General features: G+C 36.3%; 1 protein-coding gene across 6 annotated transcripts in view; it reads left to right on the top strand.

The window, feature by feature from the left end:
- GRIA2 (glutamate ionotropic receptor AMPA type subunit 2) overlaps nucleotides 1-24331 on the top strand; it is a 160540-nt gene that overhangs the window by 66927 nt on the left and 69282 nt on the right. For all 6 annotated transcript variants that reach the window (XM_011281602.4, XM_011281599.4, XM_011281598.4 and 3 more), the window contains exon 3: nucleotides 14911-15150. In XM_011281602.4, the coding sequence (XP_011279904.1) occupies nucleotides 14911-15150 (240 nt within the window). The remainder of the gene's footprint in view (nucleotides 1-14910; nucleotides 15151-24331) is intronic.

Genomic DNA, 24331 nt, shown 5'->3' with positions numbered 1-24331 from the left:
TCGATCAAAGGTATCAAATGATTATTCAGATTCTCACTCAATTTTCATTGCATGGAAACCAGATAATGGTGTATACTTTTTAATTTATTATTAACTTAAAAAGTGTAACAAATAAAAAAATAAGGAGAAATGATATTTCAAAGTAGGTTGGTCCAAAGGTGAGTTGAGTAAAATTCTTAAAAAATAATAACTTTTCTGCATAGAAAAATCTCAGAGAATCAACCCAAAAGCTCATTGAACTGATAAAAGCATTCAATAATATCACTAGGTATAAAAGTATCATTTTAAAGCCAATAGCTTTCCTATCTACTAGCAGTACCGAAAATAGAATTATAAAGAAAAATTTTCTGAAAACAACAGTAATAAAGCTACAAGGTATCTAGGGATAAACCTAATAAGAAGTGTGCAAGATATGAATAAAAGTATAAAGTTTTACCGAAAATCATAAAAGAGTTCTGAGTCTATAGAGATTGTCTGTACAGTTAATGGGATTGTAAATGTTAATCTCTGCCAATTAATGTGTATTTCAATCCAATTCTAACTGAAATTTGGAAGAAGAAAATGTAAATAATAGGTAGGAAAGCTTTGCAAATTACACTGAAAACTATTTAAAATAGTAATTTTATTTTATCATTTAAAAAAAAAACTAACATTCATTTATTTTTGAGAGACAGCATGAGCAGGGGAGGGGCAGAGACAGAGGGAGACACAGAATCTGAAGCAGGTTCCAGGCTCTGGGCTGTCAGCACAGAGCCTGATGCGGGGCGTGAACTCAGAAACCGCGAGATCATGACCTGAACGTGATCATTCAGTCACGTAACTGAATGAGCCACCGAGGCGCCCCTGAAAATAGTTATTTTTAAAGGAGTAATTAAAACACTCGTTTCCCTTTTGAGAAATAGACCTAAGCACAAAAGAGAACTTGGGTATGATAAAGGTACCATTTTAAAATTGAGGGGAAATCAATAAAGTTAAATTAAAGGAGTTGGAAAATTTAACGTCCATGTGGAAACAAAGTTAGATTTCTGCCTTACATAAAATCCAAATATTAATATTCGAAGAATTAGTTATGACTGAAATAATTATGAAATCACACATTAAAAATTTTGAAAAATTTAGGATGGCAAGTCCTTATTACACAGGACACAAAATCCAGGAATCATCATGGAAAACACTGAGAATTTGGTTACAAATATCATTATATACAAAGTAAAAGACAAAAGGGAAAGGAAGAAAAAAAAATATATATAGGCATATATAGGCAATTAAACACATCAAAATTTAAGTGGTAATCTGATAGTAAAAAATATGCAAAATAAAGGAGTAGATCATTAAAAGAGGACTATATAAAAATAAATGCACTTTCTCACTAATGATGGAAATCCACATTTTCTTATTTACCAGAAAATGTGTAGTACAGTAGTTAGAAGGGCAAGATCGGAGTCCAGCTGCTTGGATTTAACCCCCAATGTATCATTTTCTACAGGTGTTAATCTTAGAAAATTACTTACCATTTTTTCAAGTTTTTTACTTTGTAAAATGTGTATATTAGGTCCCATATGTTTAATTAGGTTAAACAAAATTCAAGTTGTCATTTTTAAAACAACAGTAAAATGCTATTATCACACGTTAGATTAGAAAAAAAAAACTAAAGGGGTAAAAAATATTGGCTGCTGGTGAAGAACACCAAAAAATTAGAATTTATCTTGTTTTGTTGACAGAAATGTGAATCAGTACACGTATTTGCGTGATTTGCGTGATTTGATGGCATTGATCACATTTTACCCAGCATAACGTTCAATCAAACAATCCCACTTTCTTTTTCTTTTTCTTTTTCTTTTTCTTTTTCTTTTTCTTTTTCTTTTTCTTTTTTATTGAAGAATAGTTGACTCATATATTCCATTAGTTTCAGGTGTACAACATAGTCATTTGATGAGTCTATATGTTCTGCTCGGCTCATTACAAGTGTAGCTACCATCAGTCACCATACAATACTGATAGAATACCATTGGCTAAATTCCCTACGCTGTGCCGTATGTCCCCATGACTTATTCTTTCCATAGATGGAAGCCAGTATTTCTCTCCTTCACTCCTTTTGCCTATCCCTTAACCCCCTCCACTTTGGTTTGTTCTCTGTATTTATATGACTGATTCTGCTTTTTGTTATTTGCTTATTCATGTTGTTTTTTAAAGTCTGCATGTAGGTGAAATCACATGGTATTTGTCTTTCTCTAACTTGTTTCATTTAGTATATTACCCTCTAGGCCCATGCATGTTGTCACAAATGGCAAGATCCCATCAATTTTTTTACAAAAAGTTTATTCATTTATTTTTGAGAGAGAGAGCAAGGGAGAGGCAGAGAAAGAGAGAGAGAATCCCAATTTCACGACTGTGAGATCATGACCTGAGCCAAGATCAAGAATCAGATGCTTAACCAACTGAGCCACCCAGGTGCCTCTTACCATTTTTTTATGAGGGAATAATACTCCATTGTGTGTGTGTGTGTGTGTGTGTATACATATAAATTATTATGTACATATGTGTGTGTGTGTGTGTGTATACACCACATCTTCTTTATCCATTCATCTATCAAAGGACGCTTGGATTTTTTTCATATCTTGGCTATAAATAATGGAAATAAATAATGGTTGTAAATAGTGTATATAGATGATATAAATAATGTTATAATAAACATAGGGCAGCATATACCTTTTTGAATTAGGGTTTTCATTTTCTTTGGGTAAATACCCAGCAGTGGAATAACTGGATCATTTGGTATTTCTATTTTTAGTTTTTTGAGGAACCTCCATACTGTTTTCCCCAGTGGCTGCACCAATTTCAATTCCCACCCACAGTGCACAAGAATTCTATTTTCTTCACATCCTTGCCAGCACTTATTTCTTGTCTTTTTGTTTCTAGCCATGCTGACAGGTGTAAGGGGATATCTTATTGTGGCTTTGATTTGCATTTCTGTAAGTCTTCTTTGGAAAAATGCCTATTCAGGCCCTCTGTACATTTTTAATTGGATTATTTGCTTTTTTGGCATGGAGCCATATAAATTCCTTTTATATTTTGGATATTAACCCCTCCTTGGATATATCATATGCAAAAATATCTTTTCCAACTCAGTAGGTTGCCATTATTGTTCTGTTGATGGTTTTCTTCACTGTGCAAAACTCTTTATTCTGGTGTAGTCCCGAAAGTTGATTTTTGTCTTTGTTTTGCTCACCTGAGGAGACATATATAGAAGAATGTTGCTGAGTTTGATGTCAGGGAAATTACTGCCTGTGTTTTCTTTTAGGAGATTTATGGTTTCTTGTCTCACATTTAGGTCTTTAATCCATTTTGAGTTTATTTTTGTGTATCGTGTAAGAAAGTGGTCCATTTTCATTCTTTTTTATGTAGCTGACCAATTTTCTCAGCACCATTTTTTGAAGAGACTGCCTTTTTTTCTTTGTATATTCTTCCCTCTTTTGTCATAGATTAATTGGCCATACAAGTGTTGGTTTATTTCTGGGCTCTCTATTCTATTCCATTGATCTATGTGTCTATTTTTTGTGTTAGTACCATACTTTTTGATTGCTACAGCTTTGTAGTGTATCTTGAAATCTGGCATTGTGTTACCTCCAGCTTTGTTATTCTTTCTCAAGATTGCTTTAGCTATTCAGAGTCTTTTATAATTCCATATATATTTTAGTATTATTTGTTCTAGCTAAGGGAAAAAGACTATTAGTAATTCCACTTTTAATAATCTGTCCTGCAAAAATATTAGCACAGGTGCACAAGGGTGAACCTACAGACATGTTTGCTGCAGCCTTATTTATAATAGCAAAAATACTAGATTTATTTATTTATTTATTTATTTATTTATTTATTTATTTATTTATTTTCAATATATGAAGTTTATTGTCAAATTGGTTTCCATACAACACCCAGTGCTCATCCCAAAAGGTGCCCTCCTCAATACCCATCACCCACCCTCCCCTCCCTCCCACCCCCCATCAACCCTCAGTTTGTTCTCAGTTTTTAAGAGTCTCTTTTGCTTTGGCTCTCTTCCACTCTAACCTCTTTTGTTTTTTTCCTTCCCCTCCCCCATGGGTTTCTGTTAAGTTTCTCAGGATCCACATAAGAGTGAAACCATATGGTATCTGTCTTTCTCTGTATGGCTTATTTCACTTAGCATCACAGTCTCTAGTTCCATCCACGTTGCTACAAAGGGCCATATTTCATTCTTTCTCATTGCCACGTAGTACTCCATTGTGTATATAAACCACAAGTTCTTTATCCATTCATCAGTTGATGGACATTTAGGCTCTTTTCATAATTTGGCTATTGTTGAGAGTGCTGCTATAAATATTGGGGTACAAGTGCCCCTATGCATCAGTACTCCTGTATCCCTTGGGTAAATTCCTAGCAGTGCTAAAAATACTATATTTAGATTGTAAATGACAGTCTACATATCTTAGTTAGGTAATATTGATGAAATGGTGATATGTCCAAACCAGAGAATGCTAGGGAGTAGTTTCAAAGAATGAGCTAAGCTTCTATCAACATGGTAATTTCTTTGCCAAATGTCAAAGCCAGTCACAGGACAATTGTTCTGTGCTCTCGTTAATTAAAAACATAACAAAATCAGAAACAGACAAAATCAACTCTAACCAGAACTAAAGGTGTGGAAGTATACATGCCAAGGGGTTGTTAATAGGGGTTGCTTTTGAGAAAAGTAGGAGTGAAGGGGAATGATAGCTTTTTATTGAATATACTCATTTAAATTTGTGTAAGAGTCTATTCCTATTATTTTTGAGTAATAAACATTTTATTTATGTTACTAAGACATGTAAGGGCCCAAACATAAGTACCTTACTAATCTTTTCTCGAGGAAACTCTTCACACCATTAGTTCTGTTCTTGCTCCTCTTTTTGACGTGAGTATAACAATGAAGCAGACCTTTGGACAATGTTAGCGCAAAGCGCCATGTTCCCTTAACAAACTTTCAGTCATCATTTTATCAGGACCAGTGCATCAAGTGTGAGTGAGTCCACTGTGCTAAAGTTAAGGCCTCCAATTACTTAGCAATTTAGGAATGTAGGCTAATGGCCCAGAGCATTTCTTAGTACATTTACATAATTGCTTGTTATATGATATTCAAAACCTTTTTCTTCGTTTAATAAACCTTTATGAGTTAACGTATAAACGCTGAGGCATATAAGTGAGGCATATAACCCTCTCACTTGCCAAAAAACGGGTGAGCAAGAAAGTCTTGTGAAAGCTTCAGAAACACTTTGAACCATCCAAAAGCAAGAAAGTTATCAGATCTAATTTGAGAGCATCCAGACAGGTAAAGGCAATAAAGTTCTCTTTTCCTTTTTTGCACGTCACCTAAAGGAAGATTCTTTTAAGTTGAAACCTTCTAGTTATTTGAAAAGTTTTCAATTTTTTTAAAAGACTTTTATCACAAAAGCTAAAATGTTTATTTGTACTGAGATATCATCAAATCTATATTTGGAAAAATGTAGTCCTTCCATTTTGTAGTTTCTAATTACAATCAGACACTAAGAGACTTGATATTTCTTTAGACATCAAGATCAAGAGTGGCTGTGGAACCGAGATAGACATGAAATAGAAAAGCAAAAAATTGAAGGAACAAACGGGATAAACGGAAAGTACAAGAAATATGAAAAGAAGAAAGAGTAAAAGAGAGAAAGACCGATAAACTTGCAGCGAATGCTAGAATTTAATCCACAAAAAGTTATCCTATCTCACACTCAATTTTTGGAGGAGTTAAGTTTGCGATGAATAATAAGTAGGTACTACCTGATGTTTTGTATAATTTCTCTCTTTGATGTTTGGCCGTACAGGCCCAGGTTTGAGCTCGATGGGACCTCTGAGGGCACTGAGACATTTGAAAGCTGCAATTTGCCAGAAGCACACAGCTGGCTGGTGTCACAGCTGGGATTCGATGCCAGGCCTCCAGAAATTCGTCCTGGCGCTCTTTATCCACAATATTCAAATTGTATCAGGGCATGCGGTGCCCAGAATTTACATAGAGCAGAGAGTAGAGCTCTGTGTATTTATGAGGAGGAAATACATGTCCGAGGAAGAAGAATGGGACTATCTTTTGTGAAATAGCATCTTACATAAACAGAGGTAATTCTCTTTCGTTTATGTGTCCAGAACCCATCATTAAAATTCACATAAGAGTTATTGCCTATTACTGCCAGTTCTACTATTGCTTGCTATCCCCGATGATGAATGAAGCCAGAATAAATGTTATAGATTTTTTAAAGCTGCATATAATATGGGCTACAGCAATAAACTTACGACATTTCACCTCACTCAGCAAACATAACACGAAGGTCAGGAAAAATAAATGTTTGTGAGAGGGGAAAGAAAAAATATATTATTACAACTTCATAGTCTTCTACTCCTGGGTGATGATGCTGCATCACATTTAATATTTATATGAAAAATGGGCTCAAAATATATGCAAAGGAGAAGCAATTTATCATAGCAAAGATTTGTGGCAGGGCTAAAGGAAAAATCATCAGTGAGGCAATTTATAGAAAATGTCATTGTGGTGTCTGTGTATTATTCTTCACATTTTCTTTGAATCATTTAGTGTTTCATGCAATAGCTATATACTGGGTGTCTTTGGTAGGAACCGTGCTGGCCTCTAAGGAGCAGGAGTGGACGGAGAGAGAGGTAGGCTTTTGAAGAGATGAGAGTTTGGTAAGAGGTGCTAACTTCCAGCTCCCACGTGGGAGATCCCTCTCGTCAAGTGACAGTAAAAGAAGGTTCTCCCATAGATAATGTGAGCTTTAAAATAATCCCATTAATGGAAAGTAGATAGTTTTACTCCATTTCATTTTGAAAAAAGTCTATTGTATTTACTTGAATTTTCCAAAAAGAGAGGAAAGAAAAAAGGAAGTAGTTTCATTTTTAATATTTCCCCACATTTTTACATGGAAAGCAAATGTTACGTGTGCCATTATGGTACAAGAATTACATTTTTTGAAGGAATACTTGCTGTTTATGGTAAGTTCCCAGGCTTGAACAGGTCCATCAGATTATATAAGTAAGACATTTGAGATTGTGAGAATACCTGAGGATATTGTCAAGTGCACAATGTATTACTGGACATATGTCCAAGACAAAGAAGTTCACTTCTTTCATTTAGCTTTCCAGAAGCATCTGTGCTATTTATTTTTTAAGGTTAGGAACTTTCTCTCTCGGTGCAACTTCTCCGTATATCAAATATATTTTGAAGCTTAGAATAATAAAATTTCACAGATACTCCAAGGATCGTCTTCTCATAGTAATGACCATGGTGTTTTTGTTTGTTTACCTATTATGAGAACCGAGAGCCTAAATTTCACAGGTAATTTTAAATGAATACTACTTAATTTGCAATATGATAGTAAAGTATGAAAATATTCTCCTGACATGACTACCCCAGGACCAACAGAAGTGAGATTCCATCAGAGAAAGCTCTTTTATATTTTTGTTATTCAGTTGGCTCAGATCACATCTTTGTTTGACAAATATTTAACGATACGCTTGTGAAAATTCCTGAATTGAGTGTTGTAAAGAATACAAAAATCCCTATCCTTGGATTTTTTGTCATTAGCAATTTATTTAAACACTTCTGTTTTCCCTGGCACTTCTCTTCATAGTATCTCATTTGAACTTTAAACCATTCCTCTAAGTGAGGCAGAATAAATTAATATCCTCATTGAAAAGGCTAGTAAACCGGCTCAGGTTCTGTGATCCCTCTACCAGATGACCAGGGGAAGTTGAAACTTGACTCCAATTCAGGTATTCTTATTTTGTTCTCACACTGAACCCTGCTTTCAAGGAGGTCACAAAACCCCACCCCACCCCCACAGACAAATAACATGCACAAACACACACTCACCCAAACATACTGGACCTCATACTGTACCTCCCACGAGGGAGGTAAAGGCAGAGTGTTGATGAGGTTCATTATCAAGGAAAATCATATTCAGTTGATGGTAAGCAGGGCACCCTTCATGGAAGAATTGGTATTTTATTACATGACATTTTTCAAGTCCCCGCTGTGTGCCAAGTATGTGAGATGAACAGCACTGCATTCTCTGCCTTCAGTTAGCCCAGCGTTCATGGGCAAAGACAGACAATTATAACTCAGGCTAACATGCAGAAATGCAGATTGCTTTAGAATCACATGTAGGAGGGGCATGTTCCACTCAGAACAGGTAACACCTGAGCAATGTTATGTCAGTTATTGTCTAAGCAATGGGGAGACAATGATGGATTTTACACAGGAGGGTTATGTCTGCCATGATAAGAAAGAGATTTATTATGGGGCGCCTGGGTGGTTCAGGCTCAGTTGGTTAAGTGTTTGACTTCGACTCAGGTCACGATCTCAGGGCTGTGAGTTCGAGCCCGGCGTCTGGCTCTATGCTGACAGCTCAGAGCCTGGAGCCTGCTTTGGATTCTGTGTCTTGCTCTCTCTCTGTCCCTCCCCTGCTCGCATGCTGTCTCTCTCTCTTTCTCAAAAATAAACATTAAAAAAAGAGAGATTTATTATAAAGGGGGCTATTTGGGAAGTTATTTCGGCAATCCAGTCAATATATGGTTGAGGGCCATAATAAGTCAATGCCAGGGGCGACTGAAGAGTACAGCTTTGAGAAGTCAAAGGGGCAGTGTTGGTAACCATTTGTATGCTGGGGATTAAGGAAAAGAATTCCAGAGTGATCTTCACATTATGAAAAGACGGGCTTTATTTTAATACATGAACACTTGCCTTATGGAATTGGTGAATTTTATGCTAAAGAAGAATGCAAGTAAAATCCTGGCACATGATTAGTGAATCATTAAATATCAACATTGATTAGAGCATGGAATATATTAAGTAGGGAAGTCAAGAGACACTTTTTTAAAAAATGGTTTTTAATGTTTATTTATTTTTGAAAGAGAGAGAGAGACAGAGTGTGAGCGGGAGAGGGGCAGAGAGAGAGGGAGACACAGAATGCAAAGCAGGCTCCAGGCTCTGAGCTGTCAGCACAGAGCCTGATGCAGGGCTCAAACTCACAAACCACGAGATCATGATTTTAGCCTAGGTCAGACACTTACCTGGCTGGCCCACCCAGGTGCCCCAAGAATTAAACATTTTAATTAAAAATTATACTGGCAAGGAAATAAATATGAAATAATCTTAAAAATACATGATTTAAAAAAGAATCATATGCAGTATATTTATTATATATATATACACACACACTAAATACTGTGTGTGAATATATGTATATATATACATATATACACAGAGTAATCAGTATATTTGCTGCTTAGTAAGATACAATATATTTACAGTACATATTTTCTCAGTAAATAAGCAGATAAAGGGAGACAACTTTGATGATGGTTCAGATTTGGGAAACATGTACAAGAAGTTGAATTTGACCTTATTAAAAGGGGTGAGATCACAAAGACATAGACTGTAAAGGACGAAGAAAAACAATTGGAGAATGTCTCTTCTGTGATGTGTTTTAGGAAGACTAAGATGACAAGAGTATGAATTGAAGGAGGGAGAGGAGGTGGGGACAGTTCAGCTTGGCAGAACCAGGAAGAAGGAAAATGAAGGTGAAGGTGTAAGAAACACATACGAAGTATACAATACAAGCTTCCTGTAAGTAGGGACCTGACCTGTCACACTTAATGTCGTTTCCCCAATTCCTAGAACAGTGTATAGTCGGTTCTCAAAAATACATGGTGAATGTGGAATGGATGATGTAGAATAAAATGGAGATGACTAGAAATGTCATGAACAGGACAAAGACGAATAATGAATTAATTATTCTGAAATATAGAACATCGATGATGACAAGACTTACGGTGCCATGAGCAGAAAGGAAAAAATCAACACAAACACATGATTTTTAGGATACAATTTTTGGGTTTTTTTCCTGCTTGTTTATATAGTTGAATGATAGAGAATTAGACATTTTCCAGTGGCTGTTACTGGAGGGTGAGGGATGGGAGCTAAGCTATCAATTCCAACGAAGGTAGACTGTATCTATCTTGTGTGCTGTAGCATTTTCTAAACCCAACCCCATGCTCATCACATCAAATGTTTACAGTATGTATTTGTTCAGTAAATAAATAAAGGGAGACAGAAGACTTGCCAGTGAAGTTGTGGGAAGCATACATAACAAGTTGAATTTGACCTTGTTAAAAGGAGTGAGACCACTGAGAGACAAGATGTAAAAAGAGAAGGACAAACAATTGGAAGACAGGTCCTTGGAGAATGCCTTTTTAATTTGGGATGTGAAAAAAAATGGTAAGACAGTGAAAGGTAATTAGAGGGAGAGGAAAAGTACCAAGATGGTATGATTTTACATTGGCAGCAATGTGGAGAAGAGATTGGAGGAGAACAAGCCTAATACCAAGAAAGTGAGAGAAAGAGAGAGAATTTCAAGATGCAAGGTTTTTATTAATAAATTTAGAGAAGCTAGGAAACCTTGATCTGAGAAAAAGATGATTTGATTTGGTGACTAGGAGATCATTATCGACAAATGATAAGGAAATTTCGATAGTAAAGTCAGGATCAAAGCTTGTAAGGGGTTAATGTCAGAAGTTCAGTGATGAAAGAGATATTTTCAGTGACCTCCATGTTTTGAAGTCAGGATTGCTTGGTGACGTAGCTTTTACCAGACTTCGCACAGGTTGCAAAGGGGCTGTTACCATTACGGCTTATAAAGCAGCCTATGTCGTTTCATTGAAGCTAATGGCAATTTAGTATAAAAAATGTAAAACAAAAATAAAACATGCCTTGTTCTTTTTCTCCATTTCCACTAAATAACCATGCGAGTTTCTCCAGACTGTACCGAGTACGCTACATTAGCAGCACCAAGGAGCGGAATGACCCAAGAGGAAAAGAGGGGAGGTGGTTGCACCATCAGCATTGTTATTGGCTCATATCATCTGGGCTTGTAATAAAAAGTGGAATAATCAGCAAGTTACTTTTACCCAGGAGATGATCAGTTCTGCTGTTTGACCTAAAGTGTCTTTTAAAAGGACTTCCTTTGCTGAGTTTCTCAAAGTTCATATTAAATATTTCATTCAAGCAGAGCTCAGTACGGGCATCTTTACCCACTACTCTGCAATCGGTTTTGAGTCTTAAGACGTGGATGCAATTCTAATGTTAATCAGCATAATCATGCAGACATTTTTAACAGTGTCTCAGAAGGCAGTGGTATGGTCCATGGAGCTAGAGGTGAAACTGAGCTTTTCTGTTCCTTCCTCTGCCTCCAGAGATGACATAGGGAAAGAAGGAATATATGTAGTGTGCTGTTATTGTCTAACTAATTTTAGAAAGCTATCTTTGGAATTATTTCTATTGCTTGTGACATATTATTTGGATATTCTCAGCAATAGTAAATCCTCTGTCTTTGAAAATGGATATAAGTTGGGGAGATAGCTTTAAAGTTTGCACCGATTGCTGGGAAATAAAGTTGAGATCATAATGAATAATTTTATTCTGATCAAGTGAGGAGTAATTTTGAGGCCGTGCACGTAATGTTTTTGTGTATCGTGTTGGTAGGGTCATATGTTATCTATCTGTGTTATATTGGGAAAAGCATCAGTAGAATGCAAAAATACTCTTGAGTACTTTGGGCTTGGGATGTTAGAAGCGTGACACTAAGGTTTTTTTGTTGTTGTTGTTACTTTGTTTGTTTGTTTGTTTTAATCTTGAGATGATACACAAAATACCTCAGCTCAAGTCAGCATTCTGATTGATATCTGTTGTAAATCTCAGTGATATCCTTATCATGCTTGGGAACGGGGGCAGTGACTGAGAGGGAAATGAGCAATGTTGACCAAATGACTGTTGTATGTGTAGCAAAGGGACATTAAAAGAGAAATATTTAGAAAAACAAGAAGATATCTACAAATAAGACAATTGAATATGTAGCACGAAGAAGTAAAGGACAAAGGAGGAGGGTTTGGATGGACCAAGGATAGTCAAGAAAGAAAGGCCAATGTTACAAAATTATGCTCATTGGAGAATTAGCTGATTTGCCTGAAAAAAAGTGCCTTTTGAATCAGGTGAATTGTAATTTCTTGAGAAGTGTTGTACAGCTTGTGCCTGTTGTTGGGCTGAAGCCAAGTGTTTCCAGATGGCCACTATAACCAGGAGGCCCCTTGACAACTCACTTCAGAGTCTAAAACAAATGGAAAATGAAAGGTATGGCTCCTTATTAAGATTGTCTATTCATTCAAACGGGGGCATCCTTTATCAAGCATTCTGCTGATGCTGTGGCTGCTATTCCCATCACAGAAGCTATTTCACTTAAGATGAGAAGAAGAAGTCTCATTAATAAATCATATCGCCCGATGTTCCTATAGTATTTAGATGACATGCCAACACTTCACAGGAAATGAAATAAAATGGATCCAGAGAGAATTTTATAGCAGTTTCCCCTCTTTATATGTCATATGGAATCATCAACTTCTGAACAAACTTAAGATTTAAGATGTACATGTCAGTACACATATATCTATGTATAAAATAAGAAATCACCACAGGATTTGCCTAGAAGGTCTTAACAATGAAAGGGTTTTTTCACGTATGTGAAGAATGAGCCTCGTCAAACACATTAAAGGTTGTTTTCAACTTCTGTACTCAGATGAGGACAAATTATGAACATAAATAAAGGGCAGAAGTTTCATCTCTATTTTATGTTAAAGTGTGAAATGTAAAGAAATATATTCAGTTGTTTTCTGAGATATATTAAACTATTCTCCAGAAGATTGGTAATAAAGAAGGAGATGTTCATTGATATATAATACAGATATAACCTAGAAATCCAAGAAACTTTATGTCAGAAAGACAGGAGTGGGTTGAAAATTAGTAAATATGTAAAGGAAAATGGGTATATTTGATAAATAGAAGTCACTCAAAGAAATAGCCTGTCTTGCTTTCCTTTCCTTTCATATCATATATAGTTGCTAAAAATTATTGCCTATTATGTACTGATTGTCTGGAATTGGTTATTAAAATCTGTATGTATTTTAGCAATGCTGTTATTCATGAAACACATCTATTTTTTCTACAGATATTTTATTTCTGAAAGGGAATAAAATTAAATACGATTGTATTGGTCTTATCCCTTAAATGGGATTAATTAATTTGAGAAGATGGTTGGTATTATGCTCTGGGTTGTTAGCTTATGTTACTGGATAGTTTATTTCCATTTCTTGGATTGAACTGATCCTTGAGATTAAAACAGTATCAGCTATGCAGTCATTTAAAGCCATGTGGTTGACCTGAATTGGTGGCTTTAAACATTGTGGCATGGGTGGTTTCTATAGGGAATTTCAGAGGAATCAGTTTTGGACAAAGTAACCCTTACTTCTCTTAGAGATATTTTCAAATTTGTGTTTCAAAAAATCATTCTGGCCTTATTGTGGAGAATTGAATGGAAAGGAAATATCGGAGGAAGGAAGAAAGATGGGGAGGTTTTCCAGTAATCCAAGTGAGAAAAGCAGTATTACCCATTACTTAAAAGCATGGACTTCGGCTCCAGACTGCCTATGTTTTAATACAGCATCTTCCACTTACTAGCTGTGTGACTTCGGGAAAATAATATAATCTTCCTGTGTTTCAACTTTTCAATCAAAATTCTTATTTGGGAATAATAATAGCTCCAGCCTCAAGAGTTCTAATGAGAAATAAATGAGTTAAAGTACCGTAGATCATGCCAGGCACAAGGCAAGTACAGTGTAAGTAGGGGCCATTAGTGAACTAGGATGATTGGAATGGAGAGACAAATAAGTGGTCCACATCTGAGTATATATAGGTATTAGGATAAACGATAATTCGTGATAGTCCAACTGTGGGGGAGGGGGTAGGAGAAGGCATTGTCATATGTCATTTACCAAAATAAAAATATCCATTAGAAGGTAAAGGACTGTGGAACAATGGGGACTTTCAATTAAAATATCATTTTTTTTTTTTAAGAATCATGGTCCTAAGTCAAAATATTTTGGTGATATTGTTTGTTTTGTATGGAGTAGAACATACAGGTAAGTTAAGTCCCTGAGAAAGATTAAAATTAGAAGTTCAGAACTCCACTTAACTGCTACTTGACTTGAGAGAGCCTAAGTGAGAGGTCTCTTTATGGTGAGACCTGTCTCTTTGTGTATGATGTGAGTCTTGCATCTGTTTTCTCCTAAAGAACTTTCATTCAGCCTTAGAACTCTTCATGTGCACTCTGACCTTCTAGTGTGAAAGCGTCATTAACACAATAAATCCTTTTAAACAATCAGATATTAGAGGCAATGAGATGTTATGAATGTGTATACATGTCAGGTAATTGCACTTTGTTCTTTTTATACATAATGATTGTTGCTTATACTTTTTTTCAATAGGGCTGTCCTAAAATAGTTGCCACTTACAAGATTTGTTCAAGAATAATGTATATATTTTCTTGCAGCAAAAATTACTTTTTAATGCTATATAATTCTTTGAATTCCTCAGAGAGAGTGCTAAGTAAATGAGTGTCCATACATTGGTTGGATCATTGATATACACTCCATATTTTTTCAGTTTGATTATTTTATATTTCGTATAAAGGGCATTATGTTTTTTAATGTTTATTTTGGAAAGAATAAGAGAAGAGAGAGAGAGAGTGAGAGTGAGCAGGAGGGGAGGGGCAGAGAGAGAGTGACACAGAATCCAAAGCAGGCTCCAGGCTCCGGTCAGCAACAGAGCCCAACTCGAGGCTCAAACTCACCGACCGGTCAAGTCAGACGCTTAACCGACTGAGCCGCCCAGGCGCCCCGAGAGGGCATTTAAGTGTTAAGCAAATCTGTGTGATTGTATGCCAATTTCAATGATATATCTTTTCTCTTTTTCCTATTCAGTCTGCTCCCAGTTTTCAAGAGGAGTCTATGCTATTTTCGGATTTTATGATAAGAAGTCTGTAAATACCATCACATCATTTTGTGGAACGCTCCATGTCTCCTTCATCACTCCCAGCTTCCCAACAGATGGTACACATCCATTTGTCATCCAGATGAGACCTGACCTCAAAGGAGCGCTTCTTAGCTTGATTGAATACTATCAGTGGGACAAGTTTGCATATCTCTATGACAGTGACAGAGGTGAGTGACAACATCCCCATGTCTTTGCAGTGGGTCAAATTCAATGCCTACACTTGGCATTTACGTGCGATGTTATGGAGATACACAAATGTATTAAAGTCCAAGGGTCACTTGATTTAATTTTGCGGTGTAAATGAATAATGCAGTTTGAAACTCGGGAAACATAGTTAACAGAATTTAAAAAAAAAAAGTTGTGAACGTACAATTTAAAGATATAGACTCTGTCGACCCAATGTGCAGATGTTCAGTTGTCATTTAATAGCACTTTCTGTCATCAGCAGCCGAGACCCTATGGTGACTACAATCACCAGTCAGTGAATTGTCTGCCTTGAAAATGGGTGTAAGTGACACGTGAATAAATATGTAAATAAGAACTTCTAAGGAAATTAATAGCAATTAAATGTTTTCACATGCAAAAGTTTTATCAGGCAGGTGTGATTGTTGTTAACGGCGCTTTCAAATGATACCCCAGAATCTCTGAGAAGTTGAAGGACTGCTCAGGATCCACTTGAACAACTGGTGTGCAGTTTGACATAAGTCTTCCGACACCAGACCCACAATTTTCCATAATTCTAGGTTTACGATGAGATATTATTTATTAGCACACCAGCTGGATAGACTCTTTAGCTCATCATACTGAAGTTGTATTTTCAGGGGGAGTTATTTCCTTTGTGTTTCCCAAATCTCTTGTTGCAAAGCTCGGTATTAAGAGACCTGCTTGACTTGTATGTCATAGAATCCCAGATGTTCTTTATCAAAAATTTGTTTATTTATTTGAGTGTAGCTGGCGCACAATGTTACATAAGTTTCAGGTGTACAACAGGGATTCACCATCTCTGTACGTTAGGCTACGGTCACCACAAGCATAGCTACCATCCATCACCACACAACACTATTACAATACCACTGAACACGTTCTTTATGCTGTGCATTTTATCCCCGTGACTCATTCATCCCACACCTGGAAGCCTCTGTCTCTCACTCCCCTTCACCATTTTGCCCAGCCGCCTACCCCCTCTCCTCTGACACCTATCCGTTTCTTTTCTGTATTCTCTGTTTTCTGTATTTGATAGTTTGTCCTCTGTATTTGTAGGTCTGGTTCTCCTTTTTGAGGGATTCTGATCCTGTTTGTTTATTCATTTGCTTTGTTTTTTCGATTCCACATCCGAGTGGGATCATGTGGTATTTGTCTTTCTCTTTCTGACTATCTCACTTAGCATACTACCCTCTAGATCCATCCATGTTGTAAGAGATGACAAGATCTCATCCTTTGCTTTTTTATGACTGAGTGATATTCCATTGTATACATAGCACATCTTATTTATCCGGTCATCTATTAGTAAAGACTTGGACTGCTCCTATATCGTGGCTATGGTAAATAATGCTGCGGGAAACACAGGGGTGCATATATCTTTTCAAATTAGTGTTTTCATTTTCTTTGGAATCTCAGATGTTAACTATTCCTGGGTCCAGGATTTGGCTTCAGTGGGTCTGTGTACTTACTAAAGCTGTATGAACATTTTGTGCACATGTTTGCATCTGCATTTTTCAAAAGACAGTATCCATAACCAAACCCCAAAAGGTTAAGAACCACTATTTTAAGAGCACCTAAGTACCAAACTGTGCTTCCTTTGGCAGCTTGCTTCCTGGAATATTGAAAGGTTCAAATGAAAGCCAGAAGCATGTTTCGACCAAGATAGGGCACCTTGTTAACCCACAAGGGCAGACAAGAAGAGAGCCAGCCGTCAGTCAATTCTCCATTGATCAGTTTGTAGTCATTTGGGGCAGCAGTCCCATCTGGAGTGCTAAAGCTAGGTGTCTGATTCTCTGCCCCTCCTCCAGGTCCAGGGAATGAGAACACTCAGTGGAAAAGCCTGTCAGCACTCTACAAGCTGAAAAGAGTTGCTATGTCAACTACTTTTCCCCCCTGCTTTGAGAAGGGAGAGCTTTGCTATTCCTCTGAGGAATGAAAAACTAAAACAACCATTTAGAGAAAATATGGATTGCAATGTGCTGGATGATTCGGAAGCATACTTCTTAGTAATGTGATAAAAGGTCTTACAAAACTGACCTTATTCATGGTCTTCCCTCTTGCTCTCTGCCAACTCCTTAAGCACTCTGTTATGTTAATAAAACTAGCCTGCCATCCGGGAGTATTCTGAATACCTCTCTCACCCTTGCATCCTGTTGCTGTAATTTCTGCCATCCAAATATATTCTCTCTCTGGACACTCTTTTTCATTGTCTTCACTCCAGGCCAGGCCACCAGCATGGGTTCATTTTCTCATCCTCCCCATTTCCACACCTGTTTCTCTTTAATCCATTTTCCACAAAGTAGCTGGAACATGTAAATGCTTTCCAATGCTTTTCTGACCTCATCACTCCTTGGCTTAAAATGCTTCTCATCCAAATGAAGACACAGTTGAAAATTCTTAACATGGCTTTAATTAAGGTCTGATTCCTGGCAATTTATCCTGCTCACTCACCGAGTTAAATCTGTCTAACTAACCTTCTTTCACTGTCTCCACATGCACCAAACCACACTCTCTCGCCTCAAATCTCTGCGCACAGCTCTAGTTCTTTCTCCTCCTTGGTGTCTTAGTCTATAGAGGTAGCATTTCTATAGCGCGATCTCCTAGTTATTCTCTCTCAAAGAAGTCTCTTCTTTTCCTACATAATACATGTCACAATTTACGATTAATAGTAGTATTCATTCTTTCACTCAAAAACTGCTACTGTGCCCCTACTATGTTCCAGGGACTGTTTTAGTCACACAGGCCAAGCATTGTCATTTATTTGGCTCTGGGTGTAAACCCCAGGAAGGCAATGTCCAGGCAGTAACCATTCCACTGGGTGTATAGTTTGTAATTGTACACACGGGGCTTGAGATAATACTGGAACAGAGCTGACAGTCAATAAATAGAATGAATAAATGAATGAGTCAAGCATCTGTGTATTTTTTAATTAATTAATTAATTAATTATTACTTACTTGCTTACTTACTTACTTTAGAGAGAGAGAGTGCCAGTAGAGAATGGGCAGAGAGAGAGCAGGACAGAGGATCTGAAGCGGGCTCTGTGCTCACAGCAGAGAGCCCGATGTGGGGCTCAAGCTCACACAGTGTGAGATCATGACCTGAGCTGAAGTTGGATGCTGAACCAACTGAGGCACCCAGGCGCCCCAAGCATCTGTGTATTGTAAGTTTGAGATGATATTAGAAACTGATTTTCATCTGCTAAATTGAAGGATCAGAAGACGAATTCTCTTCACTGTTTGACAAGGTTGAAGGTGGCATTTTTACTTCAGGGCCATACTTCACCCTCACTGTGACTCTCTCTAGGTGAAACCGAACTTTTGAGAAAACTCATGTTAGACAACGGCTGCCACGGATAGAAAAAGAGAAACTCTAGTATTTGAAGAGAGATACTGAGGCTTTGGGAAATGATCAGGTGAAGATGGCTGAGTTTATATACTTGTGAAAGGAACCCAAGACATTTTGAATGACTTTATTAGTACTTACTTTGGAAATACTCAATGAAAATGAAGTGATGAGGTAATATCAAGTTATGAAATTCATAATATCAAGTTATGAAAATGAAGTGATGAGGTAATACCATTTACATATTCCTATACATAACTTGATAGGAGTTTAAGTTCATCCATGGAGAAAAGAATATTGGTTACAATATCACTGCCCTTAATACAATATTAAGGACAGAATAGCTGTATGGACACATGTTTGAGGTGTTATCAAATAGCTGCTCCCATTTTAATAGAAGAGTATTACACTGGATTTGAAACTATTTTCAGAGATTAATGTGTACGACTCAAAATACTGGCAAAAACTCGACCTTTACAGTGTTTTACTTGGATCAATGAAATGGGATTTTGCTGATTTTTTTCTTAGACTGTCTTAATTTTCATAGCTTTGCCATCATACTACATCTTAAAAAAGTTCATTCATGCAGTCATCATGTGACTGGGTTCCTTTCCTTCAATCCTTAACCCATTTCTCATATACTTCAAGGAAATGCCTTCTTCTTTAGTGTTATGTGATATGAGAATGCATTTTTGTTCCCTTTATCCATACTATGCATGCTTTAAAAATAGATTCCATGGTTTCATCTCTCATTATAGCTCTACATGCTCCAATTTCAGATAATTTGGTCTGTCCTTGATGTGGCAGTCTCTCTACTTCCTGGATTATAAAGGGTTTTTTTCTCTTAAGTTTTTAAGGTCTGATTTGAATTCCAGGTAGTTAGCATACAGTGTTATATTAGTTTCAGGTGTACAGTGTAGCGAATCAATACTTCCATACAACACCTGGTGCTCATCATAGTAAGTACCCTCCTTAATCCCCATCCTCTAACCCATCTCCCCACTCACCTCCCCTCTGCTAACCATCAGTTTGTTCTCTGTAGTTAGGAATGTGTTTCTTTCGCACACGCTCGCTATCTCTCTCTCTCTCACACACATTTTTCCCTCAAGCTTGTTTGTGTTGTTTTCCACGTGTGAGTGAAATCATACGGTATTTTTGTTTCTCTGACTTGTTTTGCTTAGCATTATAATCTCCAGATCCATCCACGTTGCTGCAAATGGCAAGATTTCATTCTTTGTGTATACATACCACATCTTCTTTACTCATTCACCAATCAACGGACATTCAGGCTGCTTCCATATCTTGGCTATTATAAACGATGTGGCTATAAATGTAGGGGTGCATGTATCCCTTTGAATTAGTGTTTTTGTATCATTCGGGTAAATACCCAGTATGGCCATTGCTGGATCATAAGGTAGTTCTATTTTATTTATTTATTTATTTATTTTTATTTTTGAGGAACCTCCATTCTGTTTTCCACTGTGGCTACACCAGTTTATATTCCCATCAACAGTGCACGAGGGTTCCTTTTTCTCCACATCCTTGCCAATGTACGTTGTTTCTTGTGTTGTTGATTTTAGCCATTCTGACAGGTGTGAGGTAATATCTTATTGTAGTTTTGATTTGTATTTCCCTGGTGATGAGTGATGGTGAGAATCTTTTCATGTATTTGTTGGCCATCTGTATGTGTTCTTTGGAGAACTGTCTGTTCAAGCTACAAATAATTGGATTATTTGTATTTTAGGTGTTCATGTTACAAATAATTGGATTATTTGTATTTTGAGTGTTGAGTTTCATAAGTTATTTATATATTTTGGGTACTAACCTTTTATCAGATATGTCATCTGCAGGTATCTTCTTCTATTCTGTAGGTTGTCTTTTAGTTTTGTTAATTATCTCCTTTGCAGAAATAATTAACCTATGCAAAAGCAGAAGCTTTTGATGTAGTGCCAATAGTTTATTTTTGCTTTTGTTTCCCTTGCCTCAGGAGACATATCTAGAAATAAGTTGCTACAGCCAATGTCAAAGAAGTTGCTGCCTGTGTTCTCTTCTAGGATTTTCATGGTTTCAGGTCTCAAATTTCGGTCTTTAATCGATTTTGAATTTATTTTTGTGTGTGGTGTAAGAAAGCCATCCGTTTTCATTTTTTGCATAGTGCCGTCCAGTCTTCCCAACACCATTGTTGAAGAGACTGTCGTTTCCCCATTGGATATTCTTTCCTGCTCTGTGAAAGATTAATTGACCACATAAGTGTGGGTCCTTTCTGGATGTTCTATTCTGTTCTATTGATCTATGTGTCTGTTTTTGTGACACTGTCATACTGTTTTGATTATTACAGCTTTGTAATATAATTTGAATACTACAGCTTTGTAATATAATTTGAAGTCCAGAATTGTGATGCCTCCAACTTTGCATTTCTTTTTCAAGATTGTTTTGGAAATTTAGGGTCTTTTGTGGTTCCTTACAGATTTTATGATTATTTGTTGTAGTTCTGTGAAAAATGCTGTCGGCATTTTGATAAGGATTGAATTAAATGCGTAGATTGCTTTGGGTAGTATAGACATTTTAACAATATTTGCTCTTCTAGTCCATAAGCATAGGATGCCTTTCCATTTCTTTCTATCATCTTCAGTTTCTTTCATCAGCATTTTAGAGTTATCAGAGAATAGGTTTTTCACCTCTTTGGTTAGGTTTATTCCTGGATATCTTATTATTTTGGGTGCAATTGTAAATGGCATTGTTTTTTAAATGTCTCTTTCTGCTGCTTCATTATTGATGTATAGAAATGAAAGAGATTTCCATACATTGATTTTGTACCCTGCAACTTTACTAAATCCGTTTATCAATTCTAGCAGTCTTTTGGTGGAATCTTTTATGTTTTCTATGTTAGTATTGTGTTAGTATTGTGTTAGTATCGTGTTAGTATCGTGTTAGTATCTATGTTAGTATAGTTAATATAGTGAACATTTTAATTCTTCCTTACCAATTTGGATGCATTTTATTTCTTTTTGTTGTTTGATTGTTGTGGCTGGGACTCCAGTACTCTGTTGAATAAAAGTGGTGAGTGGATAGCCTTGTCTTGTTCATGACCTAGGGGAAAGGCTCTCAGTTTCTTCCCCTTAAGGATGATGCTGGCTGTGAGTTTTTCATAGATGGCCTTTATTATGTTGAGGTATGTTCCCTCTAAACCTATTTTGTTCAGAGTTTTTAATCATGAATGGATGTTATACTTTGTCAAGCGTGTTTTCCTCGTCTATTGAAATGATTATATGGTTCTTAACCCTTTCTCTTATTTATGTGATGTATTATATTGACTGATTTATGAATATTGAGCCACTCTTGCAATTCAGGAATAAATCCCACTTAGTTGTGGTGAATGTTTTTTTTTAATGCATTGTTGAATTCAGTTTGCTAATATTTTATTGAGAATTTTTGTTTGTATGTTCAGCAGGAATATTGGCCTGTAGTTCTCTTTTTAGTGGTGTCGTTATCTGGTTTTGGTATCAGGGTATTTCTGGCCCCATAGAATGAATTTGGAATTTTTTTTCCCTTTCTATTTTTCAAATAGTTTGAGAAGATTAGGTATTAACTCTTCTTTAAATGTTTGGTCGAATTCACCTGTGAGGCCGTCTTCTCCTGGGCTTTTGTTGTTTGGGAATTTTTTGATTACTGACTCAATTTCTTTGCTGGTTATCGATCTGTTCAAATTTTCTATTTCTTCCTGTTTTCGTTTTGGTAGTTTATATGTTTCTAGGAATTTATCCATTTCTTTTAGGTTGTCCAATTTGTTGGCATTCAGGTTTTTTCCAATTAAAAAAAATTTTTAATGTTTACTTATTTGTGAGAGAGACAGAGTGTGAGTGGGGGAGGAGCAGAGAGAGAGGGGGACACAGTATCTGAAGCAGGCCCCAGGCTCTGAGTTGTCAGCACAGAGCCTGACGCAGGGCTCGAACTCACGAACCTCGAGATCATGACCTGAGCTGAAGTCAGATGCTTACCGACTGAGCCACCCAGATGCCCCTGTTTTTTTTTTTCCAGTTTTTAATAATCTTTACTTTTCTAAGAGTTAGAATTAAGTAAACATACTGGTAAATTTTAATTTCTAAATATATTAATTGATGTTCTTTTAAGCAGCATAGGGCCCAAGCATGATAATAGCTGTCGAACATTCTGCCCCAAATATGAACTGGATGAAAAAAAAAATTAAAATGTTCTGTGCTTTGTTTATTGCACTGCTATTAACTAAGACGGCCACTTACACCCTTCCTGCATCCAACCTTCCATCAAATACTGAGCAACATGTCCAAGAGTCCACATCCCAATTATTAATGAGGAAGAACATAGACGCATCCTAGCCTTCGTAGAGGTCATCTCTGACTATTTCAAGTTTGCCCACGAGAAGAGTGCTGTAATGTTCATTTGGCACTTGTGATGTTTTAGGACTGCTGGTGTCTTCTATTTATCCAGGCAACAGCCTGCCAATCCTTGATGACCCAGTGCTCTTCCTAAAAGCTGCATATTATTACTTCATAGACAGTCAGTAGATGGATCTTCAATGCAGTTTGAACTATACAGTAATGGGCTTACCTGTGGTAATACATTAAATATAGTTTCATCTTTGGATATATTTGTATTAAATTTGAACCAAGACTTTAATCGAAATGTGTTTTTTTTTTAATTTATTAGTTCAGTGTCAATAAGGTAAGAAGTTAACACATTCCTATTCACAGTAAGTAAAACCAGAACTAATGCTTTATATCTTTAGGTCTTGATTTTGATTTTGAGCCATACTATTTGTTCCCTGAAGGGAAGGCACTTTGATTCCAGTTCCAAGAAGAAATCATGCATAGAATAAAATTATAAATTTCTTTTCAGATGTTCCTGAGAAAGTCAATGAGGGAAATATATGTTAATCTAATCTGGCCTAGGCATGCTGCCATGATTTAGTTATCATAAATATTAATTTCTGTGCCTGAAAGATGAATAAGGCCAGTGAATTTTAAATGGAACAAAGAAAATGTTTTTAAGAAGAAAGAAATAGTCTGTATGAAATATACCTATTTGCAGTAATCATTTTTAATTCTACCCACTAATGTGCAAACTAAAACACTTAAACTTTCCCTGTCTTTAGGCTGATGGCTTTTCTATAATTCTGTCATAGTATTATTAACACTAGCTCAAGATGAAACTGTGAAGCACTGATAGTAATACTTTGGTAGAGTTTTAGGGAGATTGTCAGCTTACAAATAGGTTATACAACTATAACTAGTCTCATAACAATTAGGCAAAAGAAGTTATGTAATTTAACCAAACATAGTCTAGCCATTCTTTATTTTAGTCAAAAGTCTTGAGAATTTATACAACTTAGAACTTAATTTTAGAACCTTATAATATTCTTGAGATGCTTTAGAACATATTTTCAATATATTTATTAACAGGAATATTAATTTTCTGGTTTTTTTTCCTATTTGTAGATAAACAACTGTATATCTTAAGTTTTCTTTGTTCCGAGTAATTCAGAAATCAGTCTCTGCTATAATTCAAATATCCTGTTATGATATAGATATTAGAGTAGAATAACTTTAAATAAAACAATATTCATATAGAATTCCCACTGTCCATACAAGTTTATATTCTAATTAAGGGATAGAGGTATTTATAGATAGTTTTATGGTAGTTTGTGTGGAAGGGAAAAGTCATTTATTACCTCAAGTAATAGTTTTTCCCCTAATTAGAATATGGTATCAAGAGACCAAGCACGTGAATTTGTGTTAGGTTTGAAGAGATTCATTTTACCTCCATA

Source organism: Felis catus, chromosome B1, assembly GCF_018350175.1.
Source record: "Felis catus isolate Fca126 chromosome B1, F.catus_Fca126_mat1.0, whole genome shotgun sequence".
In the NCBI taxonomy this organism is placed as follows: Eukaryota; Metazoa; Chordata; class Mammalia; order Carnivora; family Felidae; genus Felis; species Felis catus.
The sequence above is the reverse complement of the archived record's forward strand: the minus strand, read 5'-3'. Positions and strand labels throughout refer to the sequence as shown.